Source organism: Heliangelus exortis, chromosome 3, assembly GCF_036169615.1.
Source record: "Heliangelus exortis chromosome 3, bHelExo1.hap1, whole genome shotgun sequence".
Classification (NCBI taxonomy): domain Eukaryota; kingdom Metazoa; phylum Chordata; class Aves; order Apodiformes; family Trochilidae; genus Heliangelus; species Heliangelus exortis.
Genome location: NC_092424.1, coordinates 33,304,052 through 33,325,177, shown reverse-complemented (window position 1 = coordinate 33,325,177; position 21,126 = coordinate 33,304,052). Strand labels below are relative to the sequence as shown.

Here is a 21,126-nt window from a genome sequence, read left to right as displayed (position 1 = left end):
CCCTGCCCCGTCCCACATCGCCCTCTGCCCTCCATAGTGCCGTACTGCACCACACCACTGCCCCATATCACCTCCAGCTCCCCCGGTCACTCAGCCCCGTGAGGCTCTCACTGCACCTCCGAACTGCGGTCCCGGGCCACCGGTACCGTCCGGGCCACCGGTACCGTCCGCCCCGCCCCTCGGTGGGTGCAGCTTGTCCTTGCGCGGCTGCCGTCGGGGCGGTTCCTGCGCATGCGCGTCCGCTGGCCCGGGAGAGGTGTGGGAGCGGTGCCGGAGGTGAGGTGGCTCGAACCGGCCCGGCCCGGCCCGGGCCGCGATGAGGGAGCGTAGCGGGCTTGGGGCGTACCGGGCTTGACGAGCGCCTCGAGCCTCCGGAGCTATCTTGGGGTGCTCTCGGGCCTCTCCTTTTTAGGGAGACCCGGGCTCAGTATCGGAACCTCGAGGTTTGGCAGCCGAACCGGACCGAAGAGGGCAGGGCCAGGTGCTTCTCATAGCCCTAGCAGCTCTCGCGTGGCCTGCGGTTAGAAGGAGCTTTATACCTGGCCGCCTGCGGGGCCAGCCCGCTCCCCGGTAATCGGTGATGCTCTCCTTGAGTGTCTGGGGACCGGGGTGACCGGGGCTCAGGCCTGTTGCTGGGCTGTGCTTCCAGCACCGGTGGGGTGATGTCCAGTGGAATCCTCCGGCCCAGGTTTGCGCTGGCGCTCGGGGCAAGCACGCATGCTCCTGGCTGGGGGAGTTCCCGCCAGCGCGCTGCAGCCAGGCTCGGCGGCCGAAGTTTGTGGGAAGAGCCGCCCTCCTTGGGCACTGCTGTCCCTGCTCCTGCCCTGCCCACAGCCCGTTATACAATCCCAAAATGACTGTGTCCTGCTCCTGTATCTTGTTGCTGCATGTATGCTAGTTTCTGGGCAGAAACTGAGCTGTATCTCATACTAGACTGGTTTTGTTGTGTTAGGTGGCACTGACCGGGAGTGCAGCCAGGCACGCTTTTATTTCTTTTATGCTGTCACTTCGCAGGCACTGTGACTTGCAGGACTCGGAGATTTCTAGCCATAGCATAGCCCGTGCCTCAGCCACCTCTCCCCAGCTCCTGTTTCCCCTCTGTCTCTGCAGGCACGTTTCCCATCATGGTGAACGAGAGGCGCAATGGCAACCTGCTCGTCCCTCTGGGACCCCAGCTGCAGGCCTACCCGGAGGAGCTGCTCCGGCAGCGGCGAGGCCAGGACGGGCAGCCTGAGTACCTGATCCAGTGGCGTATCGTCAGCTTGGAAGAGAGAGCAGTGGGAGGCAGCAGCGTCTCCTCTGCAGGGACCAAGCCGAAGAACATCCTGATGTGGATGTCTGCAGAAGAGGTCCGTGCCAGCTGCCCGGCGCTGCTGGGCAAGAGGAAGCTGGAAGGGCAGTGGGGGAAAGAGGAGAAGGCAGCGGGCCCGTTCGCTGCAGATGTCCCGCTGGATGAAGCCTCGCTGCTGGAGATGAAGGCTGATGTCAGGAGCCTGGTGCAGCGAGCTGGGCGTCAGATGGCTGAGACCGGGGCCCCCGAGTCCTCCATCCTCAACACCATCCACGTGCTGAGCGCGTACGCCGGCATTGGCTCTCTGGCGGGTGCCTTCAGGGAGACGGGAGCCCTCGTTCTGCTGATGAAGATGCTGTGCCACAAGGAGAAGCAAATCCGCCACAGCGCTGGCAAGATGCTGAGGGCCCTGGCTTCTCATGATGCAGGTGGGGGCTGCTGCTGCTCCTCAGTGCCACCGAAGTGGTGCTGCTGGGCTGCTGAGGGGGGACAGTCCTGTAGGTGCAGGATGCCTGTGAAGCGGTGTGTATCAGGGTGTGCTGGTGAAAGGGGAAGAGTCTGACTTGAGCTTCCAGGCAGCTCTGTGGTTGTAGTTGTGTGGGTGACTTGAGGAGGTCTTTCCCTTGACAGGTTCCTGAGCTGGGATGCTGAATAACTGTTAGGAGTGTTAAGGGATGTTCTGAGTGGCCGTCTCCTCCTGCAGGCCCAACACTTCTCCTGCCTCACAAGCCCATCCCAGAGATCCTGGGTCCCTCAGGCTGAGGGGGTACAGCTGCCATTTTCCTGTTTGCAGGTTGAACCAGAAGCAAAGCTGAGCACCCATCCCAGAGACACATGGATACACACAGGACACTGACACAGCCTGGCCACAGAAAGCTCTACCCTTAACAGCACGTACACACGGGACTCACATAAACAGAGGCGCAGACAACCAAGTCCCTTCTTCCTCTTAAGCTAGTAGAGAGACAGAAGGTCACTCATGCCAGCACATGCTGCACTCTCCAGGTTCACAAGCACACACATCCACACATTCCTTGAGTACTAGCACGGACCTTCTTGCTGCCCAGCACCCCTGCCTGAATTTGAACATCCCTGCCCACCTCAGGGGTCCCCCTGCTTGCCAGCTGGTTAAGCTTAATGCTCACTAGCAAACATGTAGCACTCAGACACCTGTGTGTCCCCATCTACAGGTCCCTTTGGACTCCATCACAGGCTGCCACCCACCTCATACTCTGGTCTACCCAGGGCCTGGTACTTGCCAGCTACTCCAGTGTGGAATTTTGTGAATGAATTCAGGGTACAACCCATGTGCCCTAGGACTGGGGAAGATCCTTACCCTGAGCAGCAAAGCTGTTCCTTGCCTGCAAGTCTGGGAGGGTGGTGGTGAGGGTTATCTTCATGAGGCCTGAAGGGCTTCTGGTTTTGTTTCAGGGAGCTGGGCCTATGTGCTGCTGTCCTTGAGCCAGCAGGATGGCATTGAGCAACACATGGACTTTGACAGTTGCTACACCTTGCTGGAGCTGTTTGCTGAGACAACATCCTCTGAAGAGCACTGCATGTCCTTTGAGGGGATTCACCTTCCCCAGGTAGTGACAGGCCCTGCCAGCCCATGGGCTTTAGGGGTCAGAAGATGTTGGAGGGCAGAGTTGGTATCCTTGATTGGGGCAGAAGGGTATCAGCAATGGGCAGCTGAGGAGGACTGGGTGTTGCAAGAGCTGGCAAAGGATTTGGACCTAGCTTGAGGTTGGGGGTTGGTGGAGAGGCACGTGGAGAGCTTTGAACAGGGCGACAAGGGTGGGCTGAGAGGTCTCTGCTGCTGCCTGCTGCTGGTCTGGAGCTGATAAAAGTGGTGGCTAGGAGAGAGATGGGGGCTGGAGGTGCTGTGCAAGTGAGTGTCTGACAACCATGCTTGTTGCAGGTCCCAGTGAAGCTGCTGTTCATCCTGGTGAAGCGCTACCTGTGTGTGACTTCTCTGACAGACAAGCTCAGCAGTGGTGTGGAGCAGGGAGGGGAGCAAGAGGACTGCGCTGTGCCCAGCCTGCTCTCTGAGGAGAGGAGCCGTGTGAAGCAGGAGTTTGAGTTCAGCATGGCCATGGCAAACCTCATCTTGGAGCTGGTGCATGTGATGGGCTGGGACCACAGCCACAAGCCAGAGCTGCTGCCCCAACAGGAGCTGCAGCCTTGCACCACACGCTCCATTTTCCAGCACAAGGCCACATCCTGCACCCCAGCTCAAGCAGCCCTGACTCCTCCACCAAAAGAGCCCAGGATCTTCAAGACCCGCTCAGCATTCCCAAGCCGCAGCAGCTACGTGGAGTACGTGCAGACCCACCTGGTGCGTGGCATGCGGGTGCGCATGCTGGAGGACTACGAGCAGGTCAGCGCAGGGGACGAGGGGGACTTCTGCCAGAGCAACGATGGCATCCTGCCCGTGCAGGTATCCTCTGCTGGGAAGGTGGGGGTTATCAGGGTGCCTGTTGGCTCTCTTGTGCTGTAGGAAGAGCAGCAGGGTTGGATTTACATCTCAGCAGAGTGTGTGTTGGGTGCTCCTCCTCAGGTGTACTGGCAGTCCCTGGGCTGTACTTACTGGGTTCACTGGCATATGCTGGAGATCATTGGCCCTCCGAGACAAGACAAGCGCGAGGGCCAGGAGAAGGTGTCTACCGTGACTCACAACCACAAGATAGCAAGAGGTGAGCAGCCTCTCAGCTGGCCTGCAGCTTTTCTCCCCAGCCCTTCTGCAGGTGCAGGCTGACCCTGCAGATTCTGCTGGTGCTGAGTGTCTAAGTGTATTGCCCTGGTTGGTCCAGATGCTGAAAGAACAGGCTTGAGGGAGCAGTGAGCTAGGGTTGTCCATTTTGAGTGTGTGCTTCTTTTGCTCTACAGCCCAAAGATACTCTAGTGAAGATGGTAATCCCCATCTCTACAGTGTCTGGGGTCTCCTCCCAGCATGTTCCTTCTCTGTCACTGCCCTCCTGTCGCCTCCCACAGCAGGCTGGGGGACAGTGAGGTTCTTCCCTGCCCAGGCAGTCTGTGTGAGCTCTTTACCTGGGGAATGTGGGGTGTGTAGTAGGGGAAGGGGGAATTGGTAGAGGTGACAGTGCCCTTCCTTGCTCTGCTGTCCTGCAGCTACACAGCCATTTTTCTGCAAGCCTTTTGGGGGTCTCTACTCCCTGCCTTACCTGGGGGAGCATCCAAGCAAGGCTGCAGAGGCCCTGAGTCGTACCGAGTGGTGGGAGCTGCTCTTCTTTGTGCGGAAGCTGGAAGCATGGGAGCAGAAGGAAATCACCTCTCTCATCCAGCAGGACCAGGGAGAACAGGTATGGGCCAGAGCCAGCAATGGGGAAATGGGAAGCAGAATGTTAGGGAAGGTCCCTGGTCAGGAGGAGAAGTTGGTGAGTGTGAGCTGTGCAGGAACAGCCTCAACGGGGCAGCAATGGGACTGAGATGGGAGGGTGAGCAGGGGATGGCCAAAATGTGGGGAACCAGGAACAGCAAAGGGGTTGGAAGAGAGGAGAGGAGACGCAGTCTTCTGTGCCCCTGGAAGAGTGACTGTCCAGTGAGGTTTGGGTAGACAAGGCATGCCCATGGGGTGATCCTGCCAGTTAGGGCTGTGTGGTGAGTGCAGGTGGGAGGCTGGGGCTGGGGGACATCAGAGGAGGGTGACATTGGAGAGTGGCCCTGGGGGTCTCCAGCAGTGGCAGCCTTTCTGGCACTGGCTGTCACATGGGGCGTGGGGTCTGTGGCATGTCCGTGAGGGTCAGCTTGACCCTATCCGTGCAGCTGTCGGAGATGGATGAAGAAGCCCTGATCCAGCTGTCAGTACCCGTGGAGCTGGCCCAGAAAGTCCTGCAGATGTTGCAGAGGCGGTGTCAGGGCAGCACTCAGCGTGACCTGCGTGGCTCCCGCATCTACACCAAATACTTGCTCAGCAAGGGGGCTGAGCAGGGTGGTGGGGGGAGCACTGCAGCGTCCTCGGAGGGTGCCAGCTGCAGGAGCACTGGCTCTGAAGCCACGAGAGCCAAGCCAGGGAAGGAAGAGCTTTCTGCAGCCACAGTGCCTCCTGGAGCCCCCACTGCGGCAGCAAAGTCAGATTCAGAGCTGTTCAGTGAGCTCCTTGAGAAGGAAGGGCTGTTCTTCCCAGAGGTGACCGAGGAGCAGATCAGAGGTAATCACCTGCTACATGCTTGGAGACACCTGGATGGTGTTGGGACCAGGTCTGTGTCCTGGGCCGAGTCAGTCCCTGGGCAGGGCACAGGAGGTGAGGGGTCTGGAGATTGCCAGGGCAGGAGGAGGGCTGTGGGTGCTGGGTCTGTGGGTGTGTGGCACCCCGGGACTTGCTGTGGGTGTTGCTGCTGCCCTTGACTCCTGTGTCCCTGCCTCCCTCCCACCAGTGCTGGGCAGCTCTGAGGAGGTGAGTGAGAGGGGCTCGCTGGCCAAGATTGCAGCCGTGGTGGACATGATCCAGAGCAGCACCTCGGAGGTGGGTCTGCGCTTAGCTGGGCTCAAGCACATCTTGAAGATCCTGGAGGAGGAGCCTGAGCCCAAGCAGCAAGTCGGCAAAGCCCAGTGCGAGCTGGGGCCCAGGAGTTGTGGGTGAGCCATGTGGTGGTGCACGTCTCTCCTGTGGGCTGGGGAGGGCCATGTTGTCAGGGTAGGGGACAGTAGTGGAGGTGGGAGTGTGGGAGGTGGCAGTGGAAGTCTGAAGGCAGGGATGTCCTTGTGTGCTCAGCAAGAAGAGTGGTGGAATGTTGTGTTCCTTTGTCCCAGGCAGTCTCAGTCCTGGGGTGGAGCCATCTGCAGCAGAGCCATGTGGGCAGGGAGAAGGTGTCTGTCAGGGCCTGGGGTGCTTGCGTTCCAGGAGGGTGCTGGCGTTCCAGGAGGGTCCTCCTGAGGTGTCCTTTCCCATGCAGGGAGAAGCTGGTGAAGGCGGCAGTGGAGCTGCTGAGCACTGGGGTGGCAGAGAAGGCCCTGGTAGTGGTGGTGCTGCGGCTGCTGGCTGTGCTCATGGCAAAGGACGACCGGCGCCTGCACTTTGCCACAGAGGGTGGTGTGCGGGCTGTGCTGGCCTGCATGCAGCACCACAGCTCTTCCGCCTTGGTGCAGCAGGCTGGCCTGGTGGTAAGTGTGGCAGAGGGGGTGCCGGAGGGTCAGGCCGGGGCACAGCCTCGCCCAGGTGTGGCGAGATGCGGGCTGCCCTCCTGACCGCTGTTGATGTTGCAGGCCCTGAGGGTGCTGGTGGGAGCTGTGGCCGGCAAGCCGGGAGGTGCCGGAGTGGAACCCTCGCCCCTGAACCACGCCGATGCGCAGATGATGCGGGAGATCTTTGCCAGCATTGGCTCTGCCTCCAGCAAGGGCTCGGCGAGCCTGCTGAGTGCCATCCCTGCTGCCATTGTCACCATGCAGAGGGTCCCAGGGTAGGGGCAGAGTGAGGCCGGCGGCTGAGGGTGGGGGGGGACCCTCTGAGTGGGGGAGGGCAGTCAAGGCAGGCAGATGGCTCATGGGTGCACGGGAGGCTCTGTGCTCACGGGAGGAAGGCAGCTGCATTGCTCTGTCCCTGCAGGGGCTCCTCAGGCGTGCGGAATGGCTTGCTGGTGGTGAACATGCTGATCGATGGCCACCGGGGCCTGGCTGAGCAGCTGGTGAGCTGCGGTCTCCCCAGGGTGCTGCAGAGCTGCTGGTGGGACGGGCAGAGCACCGACTGCCCTCACACAATGCTGGCCCTCAGCGTGACCAACCACCTGGCGGAGCACCGGCCACCCATGGGCCCGGAGATGGCAGGTACCTGCCACCTACCCCCCGCCATGCTGCGGCCCCGCGGATGCAGTGGGCAGGGCTGTCGCCTGCCAGGGCAGAGCACCCCGGCAGCTGGCACATCTCCGGCGAGTGCCTGGACGCAGCCTCTGTGTCCTTGTTGTGGCAGGTGGAGAGGCCCCGCTGGACCTGAGGGATGTGCAGATACTTCTGGGCAGCGTGGGGGATGGCATCTTGCCCAAGGAGGTGGTGGTGGCCCTGGAGCGACATCTCTGTAGTGAAGGGCCTGACCCCTCTGATGAGGCAGCCCAGCTGCTGCGGGACCCAAGGTGCTTCAGGCTGTTGCTGCACAGCTTGGAGGTGGTGGGGGCAGAGAAGGCCATGAGCCTCAGCATCCTCAGGTGGGTCTAGGGGGATTTGTTGGGGGTCTGGAGCCTCTGCAGCAAGTGTGCAAGTGCTGGTGGTGATGGTGGGGGGGACACAGGGCATGTATGTGGGTCCTGGCGGGGCTGTTTTTCTTCACTGGTGGCAGGTGCACCCCCCCCCTGTGTGTGGGTGCTGATTGGGGTGTCCTGAGGCATGTGGCCAAGTGGGGACAGAGCAGCAGATGTCCAAGTGCTGGTGGGGTGTCGCAGGTGCTTGGGTAGCCGTGGTGGTGGTGCTGGGCTTCCTGGTGGGGCAGGGAAGCACAGGGCTGCCTCTGGCACTGCTGTCTGTGTGCCCTGGCCTGAGTGGGCCTCCTCCATCGCTCAGGATCCTGAACAAGTACCTGGAGGGCTACGAGGAGGGTGTGCTGCCCTGGAACGAGTGTGTGGAGCCCTGTTTGTCCTCACTGAGTGCCCACAGCAGCGACCGGGAGGTGAGGGGGCCCAGGGACTCCCAGCAGGTCGGGGTGGCTTTGCTGGCTGTGCCATGCCTCAACCTGTCCTGGCATTGGTGGAGTGAGGTGTCCACCTGCAGCAGCCTGGCGTTATGGCCGTGGTGCTGAGAGAGGTGTGGAGCAGCTGTCCCGGCTGTGGCTGTGTCCAGGTGGCCGGCATGCCCAGCACCCAGCCTGGCCGGGCTCTGGTGGGCACTGCTGCAGCATCTGGGTGGGGGGATGGAGCCTGGCAGCACCCTGCTGCTGGGGCCTGGCGTGTTCCTGGCGCTGGCCCGGCTGCTCATGGCTACCCACTCAGCAGGTGGTGCAGGAGGTCGTTGGGTTCCTGCACCGCTTGGCCACTGTCAGCAAGGACTGCGTGGTGGTGATGTGCCAGGTGGGCACCCGCGAGGCCCTCTCCAAAGCCCTGGAAAAGCACAGCGTGACCCCGTTGCTGGCACCAGCTCTGCTCAGCCTGGTGACCGAGTGTGAAAAGTACGCCAGTCTCTACAAGAAGTTGATGACCAGCATCTTGGCTGGCTGCATCCAGGTGGGCCTGGGCAGACCTGGCTATGCTGGGGTTCTGGGGCTGTCCACTTCTCCATGCTACCCAAGGGGCAGTCTTCTGCTCTCTGCTTGCTGTGGTGGGTGAGGTTGGGAGGACCCGGTCCCCCCAGTGAGAGCCTTACCCCATCCCATAGCTGGTTCTGGGGCAGATTGAGGAGCACCGCCGGAGCTACCAGCCCATCAGCATCCCCTTCTTTGACGTTTTTCTGCGCAACCTTTGTCGAGGTGAGCACAGGAGTGAGAGCTGGAGCCTTGTGCCTGGCACGTGCTGGCTTGGTGGCTGGAGGCTCTGTGTGCTTCTCCCCACAGGCTCCAGCGTGGAGGTGAAGGAGGACCAGTGTTGGGAGAAGGTGCAGGTCTCCTCTAACTCCCACCGGGCCAGCAAGCTCACAGACAGGAACCCCAAAACCTACTGGGAGTCAAATGGCAGCACCGGCTCCCATTTCATCACTGTCCACATGCAGTGTGGTGTGGTGGTCAGGTGGGGCTGGGCCAGGAGGGCTGGGGGGCATGGGGCCAGGAGGGCCAGTGGCTGTGCAGGGTGCAGAGGGCTTTGGGCATCTGCATGAGCCCTGCCCCACTGGTCCTGGAGGTTGCTGGATGTGGGGCTGGCAGGGGTCAGGGCAGGGAGGTGTGGACTGCTGGGCAGCACCATGTTTGCTGTGCTGCAGGGAGATGAGCATGCTGGTGGCCAGCGAGGACTCCAGCTATATGCCAGCTCGTGTTGTGGTGCTGGGGGGAGACAGCCTTGCCACCATCAGAACTGAGCTCAACGCGGTGAGTCTGGCACGGGCTGCTCAGGCCCCCCAGGAGTGATGGGTTGGTCCTTGCTGTGGTGCCAAAGCCCTGGGGCTGTGAGCCCAAAGCGGGGCCCTGGTAGGGTGGCGGTGCAAGGGCTGTAGGGAGGGAGAGAGGGCAGAGCATCAGTGGGGGTGGCCAGGGGAGTGTTGAGGGTGGCTGTCGCTTGCTGCTTGGTGTGCTGAGGGCTCACTGTGTGCCTGCAGGTGACCATCCTGCCCTCAGACAGCAGAGTGATCCTGCTGGAGAACATGACCCGCTTCTGGCGTGTCATCCAGATCCGGGTGAAGCGGTGCCAGCAGGTAGGGCAGCCAGGGCCAGGCTGGGGAGCTGGCAGTGTGGGGTGTCAGGGCCATGCTTGAGGAGCTGAGGGTCTCTCTGTCCCCCAGGGTGGCGTTGACACACGTGTGCGTGGCATCGAGGTGCTGGGTCCCAAGCCCACGTTCTGGCCCATCTTCAAGGAGCAGCTGTGCTGGCGGACATTCCTCTCCTGCACTGCTCGGGCTCATGCCTGGTGCCAGGAGATCTGCCGGGACCGCAGGCAACTGCTGCAGCTCTTTGGGAGGTGAGTGGTCTCTTGGCTGCACCATTGTGGCCCTGGTGTACCAGAGCCTGGGTGGATGGTGCTGGCAGCCTGTGAGAGGACTGCAGGGCCAGGAAAGGAGCAGCCAGGTGTCCCACTTGGGCAGGGAGTGGTCTTCACTCCTCTTCACCAGCTGTCTCAGAGGGCTGGGGCCACCTTGGTGTTCCTCAGGTTTAAGCTGGGCACAGTGGCACAGCTCACCTACCAGAGAGGTGCCTGGTTTGGCATGGACAGTGGTGGGCCCAAGGCCCAGTACAGGCAGGGCCTGGGGGGGAGCGAGGGGCCCTGGCTGCAGGGGGCAAGTGGAGCTGCTGAGCTCTTGTGTCTGGCAAGGGGAAGGGCAGGGAGTGACTGCCAGGATCTGCTTCCCTGGGGGAACCCTCCTGGCCACAGGTGGGTGCCCAGCAGCACCATGTGCTCCGTGGTCCCTGTTTCAGGCTGAACCAGGCACTGCGGCACGAGCAGGACTTTGCTGACCGCTTTCTTCCTGACGATGAGGTGGCCCAGGCCTTGGGCAGGACCTGCTGGGAGGCCCTGGTGAACCCCTTGGTGCAGAGCATCACCAGCCCAGGTACCCTGCACCCTCCTGAGCCCAGCTGTTCTGTGTGGCTGAGATATTCCATTCTGAGTGTTTTTGTCCTCACAGACCCCCATGGCATCAGTCCCCTGGCCTGGCTGCTGAGCGAGTATCTGGAGAGCAAGGAGACACCCCACCGTGTCACCAGCCATGGTACTGCCTTTGGTTCTCATGTGCGGCACCTGACCCAGCTCCTGGTGCATGTGGACCCTGGTGGCCCAGAGCCGGAGGAGGTGGGAGCAGCTGGTGAGTGAGGGGCTGCCTTCCTGCGGGGCTGCAGGGATGGTGGCTCAGGCTGTGACTGTGGGGAGCACAGGAGGGGGCTCCATGGCACAGGAGGCTCCTGAACTGAGGAAGGCTCATGGCCACGCTCTCCCAGTGGCTATATCTCCCCAGTATCTCCTCTGCCCTGTGCCCTCCAGGGAGGGAGAGGCTGCTGGCGGTCAGGGTGCAGAGCCTGCCCCTGGAGCCATTCTGAGCCTGGGCTTGTCCCTTGGCAGGTGGGAAGGAGGGGAAGGTGCTGACCAGGGCTGCCAAGTCGGTGGCGGAGAAGTCGAGCAGCCTGTGGAGCATCTCGCAGTGCTGGCGTGGCGTGGTGCAGCAGCAGGTAAGAGTTTGAGGGCCAACCACAGGGCTAGAGAGGGTGTGTGGGACTCCACTCTGGGTGGGTGTAGAGGAGGTAGGGCCTGGCTGTGCCCTGGGAGCATGGTGAGGGTTTGGGTTTGCACCTGGTCTCATGGGGCCCATGGGATGTGTGGGCAGCCCTGCTGCACCTGCCACCCTGTGAGGACTCAGAGGTCATCCTGGCCCTGCACCCAGGCTGGTGCAGCAGTCTGGAGACAGGTCCAGTGTCAGGCTGCTTGTTTCCTGCGGGGTGGCTGCTGAACTTCTGTTCTACCCTTGCCCGGCTCTCGGGGCTGCGTTCCCACCCGGCTGCAAGCTCCCGGTAGCCGGCAGCAGCGCCGGGGCCTCTGGTTGTCCCCTGGGTGGGACCTGGGCAGTTGGTGTGGGCAGGGTGAGGCTGTGGACACTGCCAGGAGCCACAGGCACCTCTCGCCATGGGGCTCACCCCTGTCCTGCTGCGTCCTGCAGGTGCAGCGGTTCCTGGAGGCGGCGGGGCAGGCACCGGACCTTGTGGAGCAGTACTGCGCGCTGTACCGGCACCTGCGCAGTGCCACGGAGGAGCTCTTTGGGCAGCAGGCTGCCTTCCTGCTGGCCCTGGGACAGGGCTTTGCGGGGGCTTTGCTGCAGCTCTCCTTCCTCACCAGCCTGCATGTGAGTCCAGGAGCATGGCACCGTCCGTGCAGGGGCTCCCATGGCTGGGCAGCTTGCCTTGGCCCCCTAGGGCCTTCAGCGAGCTCTGAGTGGGCACTGTCCTGGCCCCCACAGAGCCCTTGCCCTGCAGCAGCCCTGGATGGTGCCCAGCTGCAGGTGCTCAGCGCTTGTCACTGCACAGCCCTGGCCCCAGTTTGCTTCTGTCTTGGGCTGGTGCCTCAGCCCTTGCCCGAAAGTCTCAGGTCTTCCTAGCTGCTCCCCTGGGGATGGTTGCCCATCCCCGCATCCACCTGGTGAGCCCCCTGGCAGCCAGCCCTGTCCCTTTGCAGGTCAGTGAGCAGTTTGCCCGCTACCTGGACGGGCAGATCCAGGAGCTCCATGGGGCTGTGGGCAGCGCAGAGCCGCTGCAGCAGCTGCAGCAGATCCTGGAGCCCTTTGTCATCTTCAGTGGCCTGGAGCTCGCCCACACCTTCGAGCACTTCTACAGGTGAGGGGTGCTGTGTCTGTGCGGGACCAGAGGTCCTGGTGGGGTGGGGAGTCACAGGCTGTGGCTGAGCCTGGACTGACATGGCATGGCAGTGGTTTGCTCCTGCTTTGCTCCTCCTGGCTCTTGGTGTGGAGGGAAAGGCTGTGAGGGCCCTTGGGTGCTGCCAGCCTGCAGAGGCACATTTACTGTTGGTGGCAGGGTGGGGAGATGGATGCTGCTGGGCTCATGCACCTTGGGGTGAGGCCAGGGCCAGGCCATCTCTGTCTCCTGGCAGATGGCTGATGGTCCCAGGGCTCAGACCGGTCCCTGACCTGGCGCTGGTGGCTGTGGCAGGCACTACCTGGGGGACCGTCTCCTGGCACAAGGGCCATCTTGGCTGGAAGGAGCTGTCGTGGAGCAGATTGGGCTGTGCTTTCCCAGCCGCTTCCCCCAAGAGATGCTGAACAACCTGGCTGAGTCGGAGGAGCTGCAGCAGCAGTTTTGCCTCTTCCAGCTGCAGGAGCAGGACAAGAGGCTGCTTGAGCTGGACACGGGCCTGGAAGAGGTGAGTGTGCTGGTGGAGTGGGGAGGCTGGGGGGCCATCTCCATTCCTGACAGGGATCCTGGGGCCTGTCCTGAGGTGCCTTCGTGTCCACATGTCCAGGCACCAGGTATGGCCTCAGCAGTGGGTGTACCAGAGGTGAAGGTGCTGGCCCTGTCACCACGCTGCTGGCCCATTTCCCCGTTCTGCTACATGGATGAACCTGGGAGGTTCTTCCCAGCAGCCCTGAGCTCCCCCCTGGATGAGTTTTCTGACTTCTGCAGGCGCAGTGAGTATCGCACCAGTGTGTGTGTGTGTGTAGGGAGGGGTCGTGTAGGGAGGGGTCGTGTAGGGAGGGGCCCAGGCCCCCGCCCAGCAGCTCAGACAGCAGTGGCAGGCACGTGGGGGTCTGCTGGGGGTGTCCCCAGCCCTTGCACTGATGATCTCCCTGGCAGGTCAGAGCCAGCTGGGCTGGGCGTGCAGGAAGCCCCGGCAGCTGCAGTGGACGTGGCTGGGCCATGCTGAACTGCAGTTTGGAGACTGCGTCCTCCACGTGTCTACACTGCAGATGTACATCTTGCTGTGCTTCAACAGTGCTGAGGTGGGTGCTAGGGCTGTGGGGGGGTGAGGGAGGCAGCGTCCTGTGCTGGAAGGTAGCAGGGCCATGTCCTCCGTTTTGGTGGGGCCTGCAGCAGTGGTTGGGGCACAGGACCTGGTTTGTCTGTCTGGGCATGTGTCTGGTGGGTCTTGGCTGGCCATTCCCCTCTCACACCCTCCTGCAGGAGGTGTCTGTGGAGGCCTTGCTGCAGGCTACAGGGCTCCCTGCTGACCTGGTGCACCATGCCCTGACACCGCTGACCTACAGCGAAGGCGTCCTGGTACAGAGCTGCATGCCAGGAGGTGAGTGTGGGGCTGGGGCATGCTTGGGGAGGTGCTGGTCTGGGCCCCAAGTGGGTGCTGGGGTGGGGGTGCCTGAGCTCATAGGGGAAGTGAGTGGGCTGGGGCCAATCTGTTGGTGCTCAGGTTGCAGGTCAGTGTGTCACACTGGCGCCTGAGGTCGTGTGTGGGGTTGGGGTTGGTGTGTTGGGCTGAAGCTTGGGGCTGTGCATGGTGTGTGGGTCAGCAGGGGTGCTCAGGTCTGTGGGTGGCATTGGGGATGGGGCCAGGGGTCGTCCTTGTGGCTGTTGCTTGGGGACAGGGGTGGAGCTGACAGCTGTGAAGGCAGCAATGGGAGGCTCAGGCTTGGGTCCAACAGCCACACGCGTCCTGGGGTCCTTCAGAGCCCAGTTTGACTGACCCTGGGCTGGGTGCTAGCTCCAGGTGTGCTGCGGCTGAACCAGGCAGCCCTGGCCCAAGCCTCTGGCAGCCATCTGAGGCTGCTGCCCCAGCAGAGGTACCTTCGGGCAGAGAGGGCTGAGGTCAGTGCCCTGGAAAGGAAGAGGAACATCCTCTGCTGCCTCATCACACGCATCCTCAAGGTGGAGAAGCAGCTCCACATCGATAACCTGGTGTTCAGGGTATGTAGAGTTTGAGGGGCTGAGGAGGGACAACCTGAACGTTGTGCTGCACGGCAACCTGGGTCTCCCTTGCTGCTGTAGGTGATTGATGCCTGTCAGAAGGGTGATTCAGGGCCAGGGCTGCAGTTCCAGAGTTTCTGCTGCCACAGTGTGGATGTGCTGTCCTGTATCCTGCACCTGCTAAACCAGGGCTATCTCCGGCGCCAGGAGGAGAGGCCTCATGTCTTGGAATACATCTCTGCTGAACCCACAGCACCCTCTGCCTCTCAGGTCCAGCCCCAGGTTGCCTTCCAGACTGTAGAGATCAAGACAGCAGCAAGCCTGGCCTCTGCTGAAAGGAGACAGACTTTTTCCACTTTCAGGTAGGTCCACAAGGACCTCTCTATGCCAGGAGGCCACAGGCTGGGGCCAGTCTGTCTTTCCTGACTAGTTGTAAGTTTTGTTTTAAATAAATGAGTCACAGTTTGTAGTCTGTTGGTGGGCTCGGCTGACACACAGCTGGGAGCATGGTCCAGTCATACGCCTGGTTGCTGTCCCCGCACAGCCCTTCCCGCTGTGCCTGCTGGCATGGTGGCAGTAGCTGTTCCCCTCCCCCTAGCTGTGCTGGGTCATGCCTTCAGGCATGGAGGGAAATGCATAAATCTCCCTGCCATAATGGTACCAGCATTAATTTATTAAAATTAATCCCGAAAAGTAACCGTACAATAAATTTAAAAAAAATAGAATCTTGTAAAAAAAAAAAACCAGGTGCCCCCATGCCACACCTCCAGCTGGCAGCACCATGGGGCAGGGCTGGTTGGGAAGGTATGGGGAGATGAGGGTGACCCCCAGCAGGCTGGAGACAGCCTCATCAGCGCTATGCCAGCCTGGGCAGCAGGGCTGCAGCAGGCTGGGAAAGCTGCTGAGACTCAGCTCCACCGGGCAGGGCCAGGCACAGCAGCCTGAGGCTGGCAGCAGGGCTGGTGAGGGATGGTGTAGAGTTGGTGGGCCCCTGCTCAGCACCTGCCCCCCACCATGAGCAATCCTGCTGGCTCCAGTGCTGGGGAACCTGCCTGGGCCCAGCCCAGCTGGGGCCCCGGCTGGCTGGGGAGCAAGACTGTTAGGGGCATCCAGGGAGAAGAGGGGCCCAGAGCCCTTTCTGGGTCCCTGCTGGCTGGTGCCAACCCTTGTCCCAGGCTGCTGTTGGGGTTCATGGGAGGCAGATGGCATGGTGCCCTGGCTGGTGTTTGAGGGTGCATGGACCCAGTCTCACTGGCCTCACCTTCTGGGTCTTGGCCCACAGGGAGCAGTGCGGGTGTGGTATCTCCCTCTGCAGAGCAGGCAGGGGCTGGGCCGCAGAAGAGAGGGGACAAGAGTGTGTCTCCATCTCCATGTCTCCTGCCACCCTCCGCAGCTCCATCCCTGGGCTGCCTCTCACACATTCTTCGAGTAGCCAAAGATGCCCACAGGGAGGTACTTGACATGCGTTGGCCATTGTGCTGCCAGCTGGAAAAACTTCACATCGTTCCACTCCACCCCATCTATGGAGACTGAGAGGAGAAGGTGCAGTGAGGTGCAGCACTGTTACAGGCAGCCTGGGCTGCTTGGTCTGGCACCTCCTTCCCCCATGGAGCTTGTTATCTCCCCTCACCTCGCAACATGGTGTTCTGGTGCTTGGCTGTGCAGATGAGGCGTGTGATCCCTTCAATGACTTGGCTTTTGGGCTCCAGGTCTTTCTCTTTTGGTTTCTTGCTCAAGAACATCACTGGGGGCCAAGTATAGACAGAACCAATGTTAGGAAGTCCCCACCTGGTCCTGGGTAGGAGCCCTCTCCACAGGGCTGGCTGCATTGACTGGCCCCCTGCTGGACCAGTCTCAGCCCTGCCCTCCTCAGGGCTCCCCCCCAAGCCTTTTTTGCAATGGACTATGGCTCCATGGCCGGTGAGCACCCGAGGGTGGGCTTGGTTACCTTTCTTGTTTTTCTCCTTGGTGACCACAGTCATGGCCATGGTGCTAGGAGGCACCAGCTCCCCGGTGCTGGGGATGCGGCTGACCTGCAGCGAGCGGAAGTTGCTCTTGAGCGTGTTCTTGATGCCTATCTCTCGCTTCTCACCCTCCTTCTTCCTGTCCAGCCCTTGTGTTGTCCAGTAGTCCACTTGCAGGCCCATCACCTCCACACCGGGGCTCAGAGACCTGGGCAAGATGGGCAGCACCATGCAGTACACAGATGCTGTTCTCCCTCCTCTCCCTCTGACCAGCTGCAGCCTGCCCTGGGAGCACACTGGCCCAATGACCCCAGGATGCAGCAGCCTGGCCAGTGAGCACCTCAAACCCTCCCACCCCAGCACCCACTGCCTTGGACTGAGAAGAGCTTCCTTACCCAGCACCTGAGAGGCCACTGCTGACAGATGGGGAGGGTGGTGGGGTGCTCACAGTCTCCTTGCCGTAGGGAGCTGCTCCACTGGCAGCTGGTGCTGAGCTCAGCAGGGAGGGGGTGCAGACTGTGGCATCATCTGAATCCACTGGGGAGGAAGAGTGTGGGTTAGAGGGTGCTTGGGGGCACCAAAAAGAGTCTCCACACAGTGGAGAAGGGAGCCAGGGACTGTGGACCCCCAGGGACTCACCAGAGGCGCTGAAGGACTGCTCCACTAGGCCCACCTTCACCACCTGCAAGGACAGACAAGTCAGATGATGGCTGGCATGCCCCTCTCCTCCCCAGCCCCAACAGTGGCCCCTCAACACACTCACCCCCACAAAAGGTACAAACTTCTGGCAGGAGTCCTCATCAGGGCTGCACAAGGAAGAGAGGCAGGTCAGGGTCTGGGTGTGCTGAGCACTGAGAGCCGTGTGGCCAGCCCTGTGGCACATGGACCTTCAACACTGGCAGAGGTCAATGCTGGCTCACAGCCAGCGTGCCTGTCTCCTCTGCCCTCCCTCCCATGGGACCCCCTGTCCCCAACATGGCAGCACAGGGAACACTACACAAGGAGGCAAGGAACTGACCCCTCCAGTGCTGGGAGAGGGCTTGCATGCGGGAGGGCAACTCTGCCCCACTTTGGGGTCATGGCTCCTCTGCACGGCAAGAGGGATGGACGCACATGGGGGGAAGGGAGGGGGCCAGGCAGCGGCACAGCAAGCACAAGCCAATACCTGATATAAAAATCAAAATAGAGACTTCTCTTCCTTGGGTGCCAGAAACCAAGAGAAGGGAGAAGTGAGAGTGCAGCTGGAACACGAGCTTCCACCCCCAGGCAGCACCATGCCGGCTTGTGGCCCCCAGCCCAGCTCAGCCCTGTCTGCCCGTCCACCACTGGGGCCATCACACCCACAGTTGCTGGAGGGGCCGAGCGCACTAGGGGGGTGGCAGGGGATGGTGCTGAGGGCCCCTCACGGTGCAACCACAGCTCCCCTCAGCACTGTGCTGCTCGCTGGCAGGGTAGAGCCTGGGGCCTCACTCACTTGTCCCCCCATCTCACAGAGCCCTGTCCTAAGCACAGCCACACAAAGCAGAACAGCCACGCCGGGGTAACGCTCACCTCTTCTGCTTGTACGTCAGCATGGCCTCAGAGATGGGGAGCTGGTGAGAGAGGCTGGCTCCAGCGATGAACTGGGCCACGCGGCCTGCAATGTCCACAGTGTCTGCGGGCACAAAGAGCAGTGAGAGCTTTGGTGGCCACTGGGCTACCCTTTGGGCACTGCTGTCCCTGGCCTGCTCCGCTCCTCACCTGCCATGGGTGGCTCAGCCCTGCTGAAGAGCTCCCGCCATGCTGTGTCCAGGAAGAGAGTGCTGTATTTGTTGTCCACTGAGGCCAGGTACTTGGCGAGAGGGTGAGAGCCTGTGGGTGAGAAAGGTGATGTTGGCTCCAGGCAGGGAAACCCAGGGTGGTGGGAAGGGACAACCCCGGAGCTGGGCTCATGGTGGTTCTCACCCAGCGGCACCAGCAGGAAGCGAAGGTAGTTAAGCCAGTCAGGTGTCTTGCTGGCCAGCTGCTCCACAAAAAAACGGAGAACAACGCTCAGGTAGCTCTGGTCTCCCGCCACCACCACCTTCACTGGGGGAGGCATGTGGGAGTTACAGTTACAGCTGCCAAAGGGAGAGAAAAGGAGACTGTGAGGGACTTGTGGCTCAGCAGGTGGGTCGGGCAGCGGGGGATGTGCCCTGCCAGGCCAGCCAACCCAGCCCCAGATACCTACAGCTGACAACCTCAGGCTTGCTGAGCACTGCCATGAGCAAAACCAGCACCAGCATCCCCCACTTTCCCCAGGGCCTGCACCTGCTCCTAGAATTGTGTCAACAAGCCCAAAAGATCCTAACAAGTCCTGAAGGAGCCAGGGCCCTTCCCAGCCCTTCTCTGCTGGAACCACCCGGCTGAACCCGAGAGCTGTACTCACTATCGCTGGATGCGGGAGACGGTGGTGTTGAAGGCTGCCTGGATGTCTGCCACGGAGCAGGTGGATACGACCAACTGCTTGTGCGCCTGGAGCTGCTCACTCACGTACTGCCAATGCAGAGAGCTCAGGTTAAGGCACCCTGGGGCGCTGTGGCTGTGCTGGCCAGCACCAGCCCACACCTACCTTGTCCCCTGTCCACCCTGAGGAAGAGCTGGAGCCCTTGTCCCCACCAATGCTGTGCAGAGGGGCTGAAACCATCAGGTCCCCCCGGGCTGTAAGCCCGAGCTGGCTTGCCCACCAGCCCCATGCACTCGCCTTTGAGCAAAGCAGTCACCACCCTGCAATGGCAAGGGCAAAACTGTCCCAAGAACCAGGCTATGTTCCTTCAGATAGAAGGTTTGGTCCAGGGACCCTGTGATTTGAATCCTGCCATCCCACAGCAGGGCCCAGATCTAGGCTGAGTCCCCTTCTGCTTGCTCCCTCCCACCGTGACACTCCAGAATCCTTCTGTGCCTCTTCTTGCATCTGTGGACAACGAAACAGTGGTAAAATAGTCCACTGTTGTGACTACGGGGCTTAGAGGATGCCATGACATGGTCTGGGAATGGGTGTTGCTCCTTTTGCCCCATCAGGACAAGAGCTAGAGCAGGAACATGCCAAGGATGCATGACTCCACTTTCTCACTCAGAAACGCTTTCTTCTACCACAGACCCTGTCTTGATTCCCTAGTACTGTTTCTGGATGTCAGGTACAGGATCCCCAAAGGGCCTCCACCAGTGTTTTATATAAATGCTGTTTGCATGTTTGCACACACACATGTGGCCCTGCTCACCAGCAGCAGTCAACTCTTCCACACATGTGGGAGGCAGGTGCTTGTTAGGGGCTGTGCCCATCCTCAAATGGACACCAAGGTGGTGAGTACGAGACAGGAAGGCTTCACATTCCTTCCTGCCCAAAGGTCCCATCTCTGATGTTGCAGTTAATGCTCTCTGGGAGCACTGGTCTAAGCTTTTCCCTTCTCTTGGAGTGAGAAACAGCACCTCTGCTGCTCCCCAGGGCCTGGTGCAGAGGAAGTCTGGCATCTCCACCAGGACATCCACTGAAGCTCTGACCCATGTGGTCACTGGGAGCCAGGACCAAGCAGTGAGGGTACAAGACACAGTTCATTAATGAGCCTATCTGTGACTGCTCAGGGCGTTGTGAAATCTGAGGATCCAGGAATGCTGGAGTGGGGCACGTGACAAGAGATACACCAGAATCTTGTGTGTAGCTCAGCACTGTTCAAATGCACTATGTACCTGCAGGAAGGGCCACAATGGGAGAGAGGAGGGCATAACTGGTGCCAGTTCCCCTAGGACACCCTGCCATGGTTGGGAGCATCCCCTGGGACTCTGCTTCCATCTCGCTCCCTGCATCCAGTTCCCATCACACCTACTCACCTGCCCTTGCCACTCAGCGACATTCACCAGCACAATGCTCTCAGGAAGCTGCTCATCTGAGATCAGGATCTGGTTCAGCTGATCATAAACAGACTTTCGAGGCACCTATGGCAGGATCACCAGAAAAGTTAGCCCCAGATGGTGGCCACTCTGCCCATGGCTGAAGGCCTGACAGGGCAACTTAGTGAGAAGCCTCCAGGTGAGATAGCTTCCAGGACCTCACCTGAGTGCTGTGCCATGAGTCTGGAGAGCTCTCACTGTCCAGGCTGCTGGCACGGCCACCCTGTCCCTTTGAGCTCTGCCGGTCCTTCACAGAGGTGCTGCGAGGACGCCACAACTGCTTGTTCTCTGCCTTGCTGTGAGTCAGAAGCAGAAGAGGCAACACTGTTGAGGAAATCCCACTTCCACCAACCCCCGCTCACACTAGAGAGCCAACATGAGCCCTCTCAGCCCAAGGAAAGGGGTACAGAGCTGCCCTACCTGGGGGACACAGCACTGGGGAGCTCGGATTTGGTCCCAGGGCTCAGCTGGGCAAGCTTGTCCACACTGCCCTCCCTCGTGGCAGCTTCTGTGGGGGCCAGCCGTGAACAAGGCTCTTCTGCAGCCAGCTCCTGAGGGCCACACACAGTCACTTCACACACACTGCTCTTCCTGCCCTGCTCCTTGCACCCATGGGTGCCCCACCATCCAGGATAGGTCTTGTGGTCCTGCTGGAGAGCCCAGGCTGCACAGCCTCAAGGGAGCTGGGCTGCATGTCTTGCAAACCCTAATGTTCCTCCCCTAATGTTCCTTCAGCCCAATCTACCCATCCCCCAAGCCCTACTCCCAGGCTGGTGGGCATGCCTGGAACCCCAGAAAGCAAGGTGAGGACAGAAGCAGCTCTGGCCCCACTCCACATCCCATAGCCTGGACTCACCACTGCAGGGACTTCCACTCCTGGATCTTCCTGTGGTTGCAGTGCTCCAGGCTTCCGCTTTTCTGCCTCGCCCTGGGGAACAGGGAGTGGGGTCAGAGCAGGATGGAGCGCCCCAGGTGGGGCAGCTGCCAGTGACCCATGCCTGGCCCTTTAGAACACATGCTCCCACAGG

The 21,126-nt window shown here is 61.0% G+C and overlaps 2 protein-coding genes across 10 annotated transcripts in view; one reads left to right on the top strand and one right to left on the bottom strand.

Annotated features, from left to right (window-relative positions):
* Positions 1 to 253: 253 nt before the first annotated feature.
* On the top strand, positions 254 to 14,697 carry LOC139794430 (cullin-9-like). 8 transcript variants are annotated; one of them, XM_071739975.1, is made up of 31 exons: positions 411 to 577; positions 1,111 to 1,349; positions 1,441 to 1,719; positions 2,723 to 2,877; positions 3,210 to 3,728; positions 3,849 to 3,984; positions 4,421 to 4,611; positions 5,075 to 5,459; positions 5,686 to 5,887; positions 6,205 to 6,412; positions 6,515 to 6,708; positions 6,855 to 7,072; positions 7,215 to 7,446; positions 7,799 to 7,904; positions 8,227 to 8,454; positions 8,606 to 8,696; positions 8,781 to 8,952; positions 9,143 to 9,248; positions 9,476 to 9,571; positions 9,659 to 9,834; positions 10,290 to 10,423; positions 10,499 to 10,675; positions 10,930 to 11,036; positions 11,522 to 11,704; positions 12,034 to 12,191; positions 12,525 to 12,735; positions 12,835 to 13,000; positions 13,167 to 13,312; positions 13,494 to 13,611; positions 14,026 to 14,228; positions 14,310 to 14,697. In XM_071739975.1, the coding sequence occupies exons 3-31, from the start codon at positions 1,473 to 1,475 to the stop codon at positions 14,592 to 14,594; spliced, it is 5,550 nt and encodes a 1,849-aa protein (XP_071596076.1). In that variant the 5' UTR covers positions 411 to 577; positions 1,111 to 1,349; positions 1,441 to 1,472; the 3' UTR covers positions 14,595 to 14,697. The 8 variants fall into 8 exon arrangements, 6 of the variants coding, with proteins under 6 accessions (XP_071596074.1, XP_071596075.1, XP_071596073.1 ...); XM_071739973.1 differs by lacking the exon at positions 411 to 577 and adding an exon at positions 254 to 276 and having other exon boundaries at positions 1,111 to 1,719; XM_071739974.1 differs by having other exon boundaries at positions 255 to 520; positions 1,111 to 1,719.
* A 715-nt stretch (positions 14,698 to 15,412) lies between these two features.
* Positions 15,413 to 21,126, bottom strand: part of LOC139794431 (phosphofurin acidic cluster sorting protein 1-like) — a 66,055-nt gene continuing 60,341 nt past the window's right edge. The window contains exons 11-25 of one of the 2 annotated variants that reach the window (XM_071739978.1): positions 20,955 to 21,026; positions 20,519 to 20,649; positions 20,262 to 20,394; positions 20,039 to 20,143; positions 18,600 to 18,706; positions 18,137 to 18,291; positions 17,933 to 18,043; positions 17,744 to 17,846; positions 17,358 to 17,390; positions 16,956 to 16,998; positions 16,832 to 16,874; positions 16,588 to 16,729; positions 16,177 to 16,400; positions 15,859 to 15,972; positions 15,502 to 15,757 (exon numbers count right to left, since the gene is read on the bottom strand). In XM_071739978.1, the coding sequence (XP_071596079.1) occupies positions 15,642 to 15,757; positions 15,859 to 15,972; positions 16,177 to 16,400; positions 16,588 to 16,729; positions 16,832 to 16,874; positions 16,956 to 16,998; positions 17,358 to 17,390; positions 17,744 to 17,846; positions 17,933 to 18,043; positions 18,137 to 18,291; positions 18,600 to 18,706; positions 20,039 to 20,143; positions 20,262 to 20,394; positions 20,519 to 20,649; positions 20,955 to 21,026 (1,632 nt within the window). In that variant the 3' untranslated portion in view covers positions 15,502 to 15,641. Of the gene's footprint in view, positions 15,758 to 15,858; positions 15,973 to 16,176; positions 16,401 to 16,587; positions 16,730 to 16,831; positions 16,875 to 16,955; positions 16,999 to 17,357; positions 17,391 to 17,743; positions 17,847 to 17,932; positions 18,044 to 18,136; positions 18,292 to 18,599; positions 18,707 to 20,038; positions 20,144 to 20,261; positions 20,395 to 20,518; positions 20,650 to 20,954; positions 21,027 to 21,126 lie in introns of both variants that reach the window. The other variant, XM_071739977.1, reaches the window with a different exon arrangement.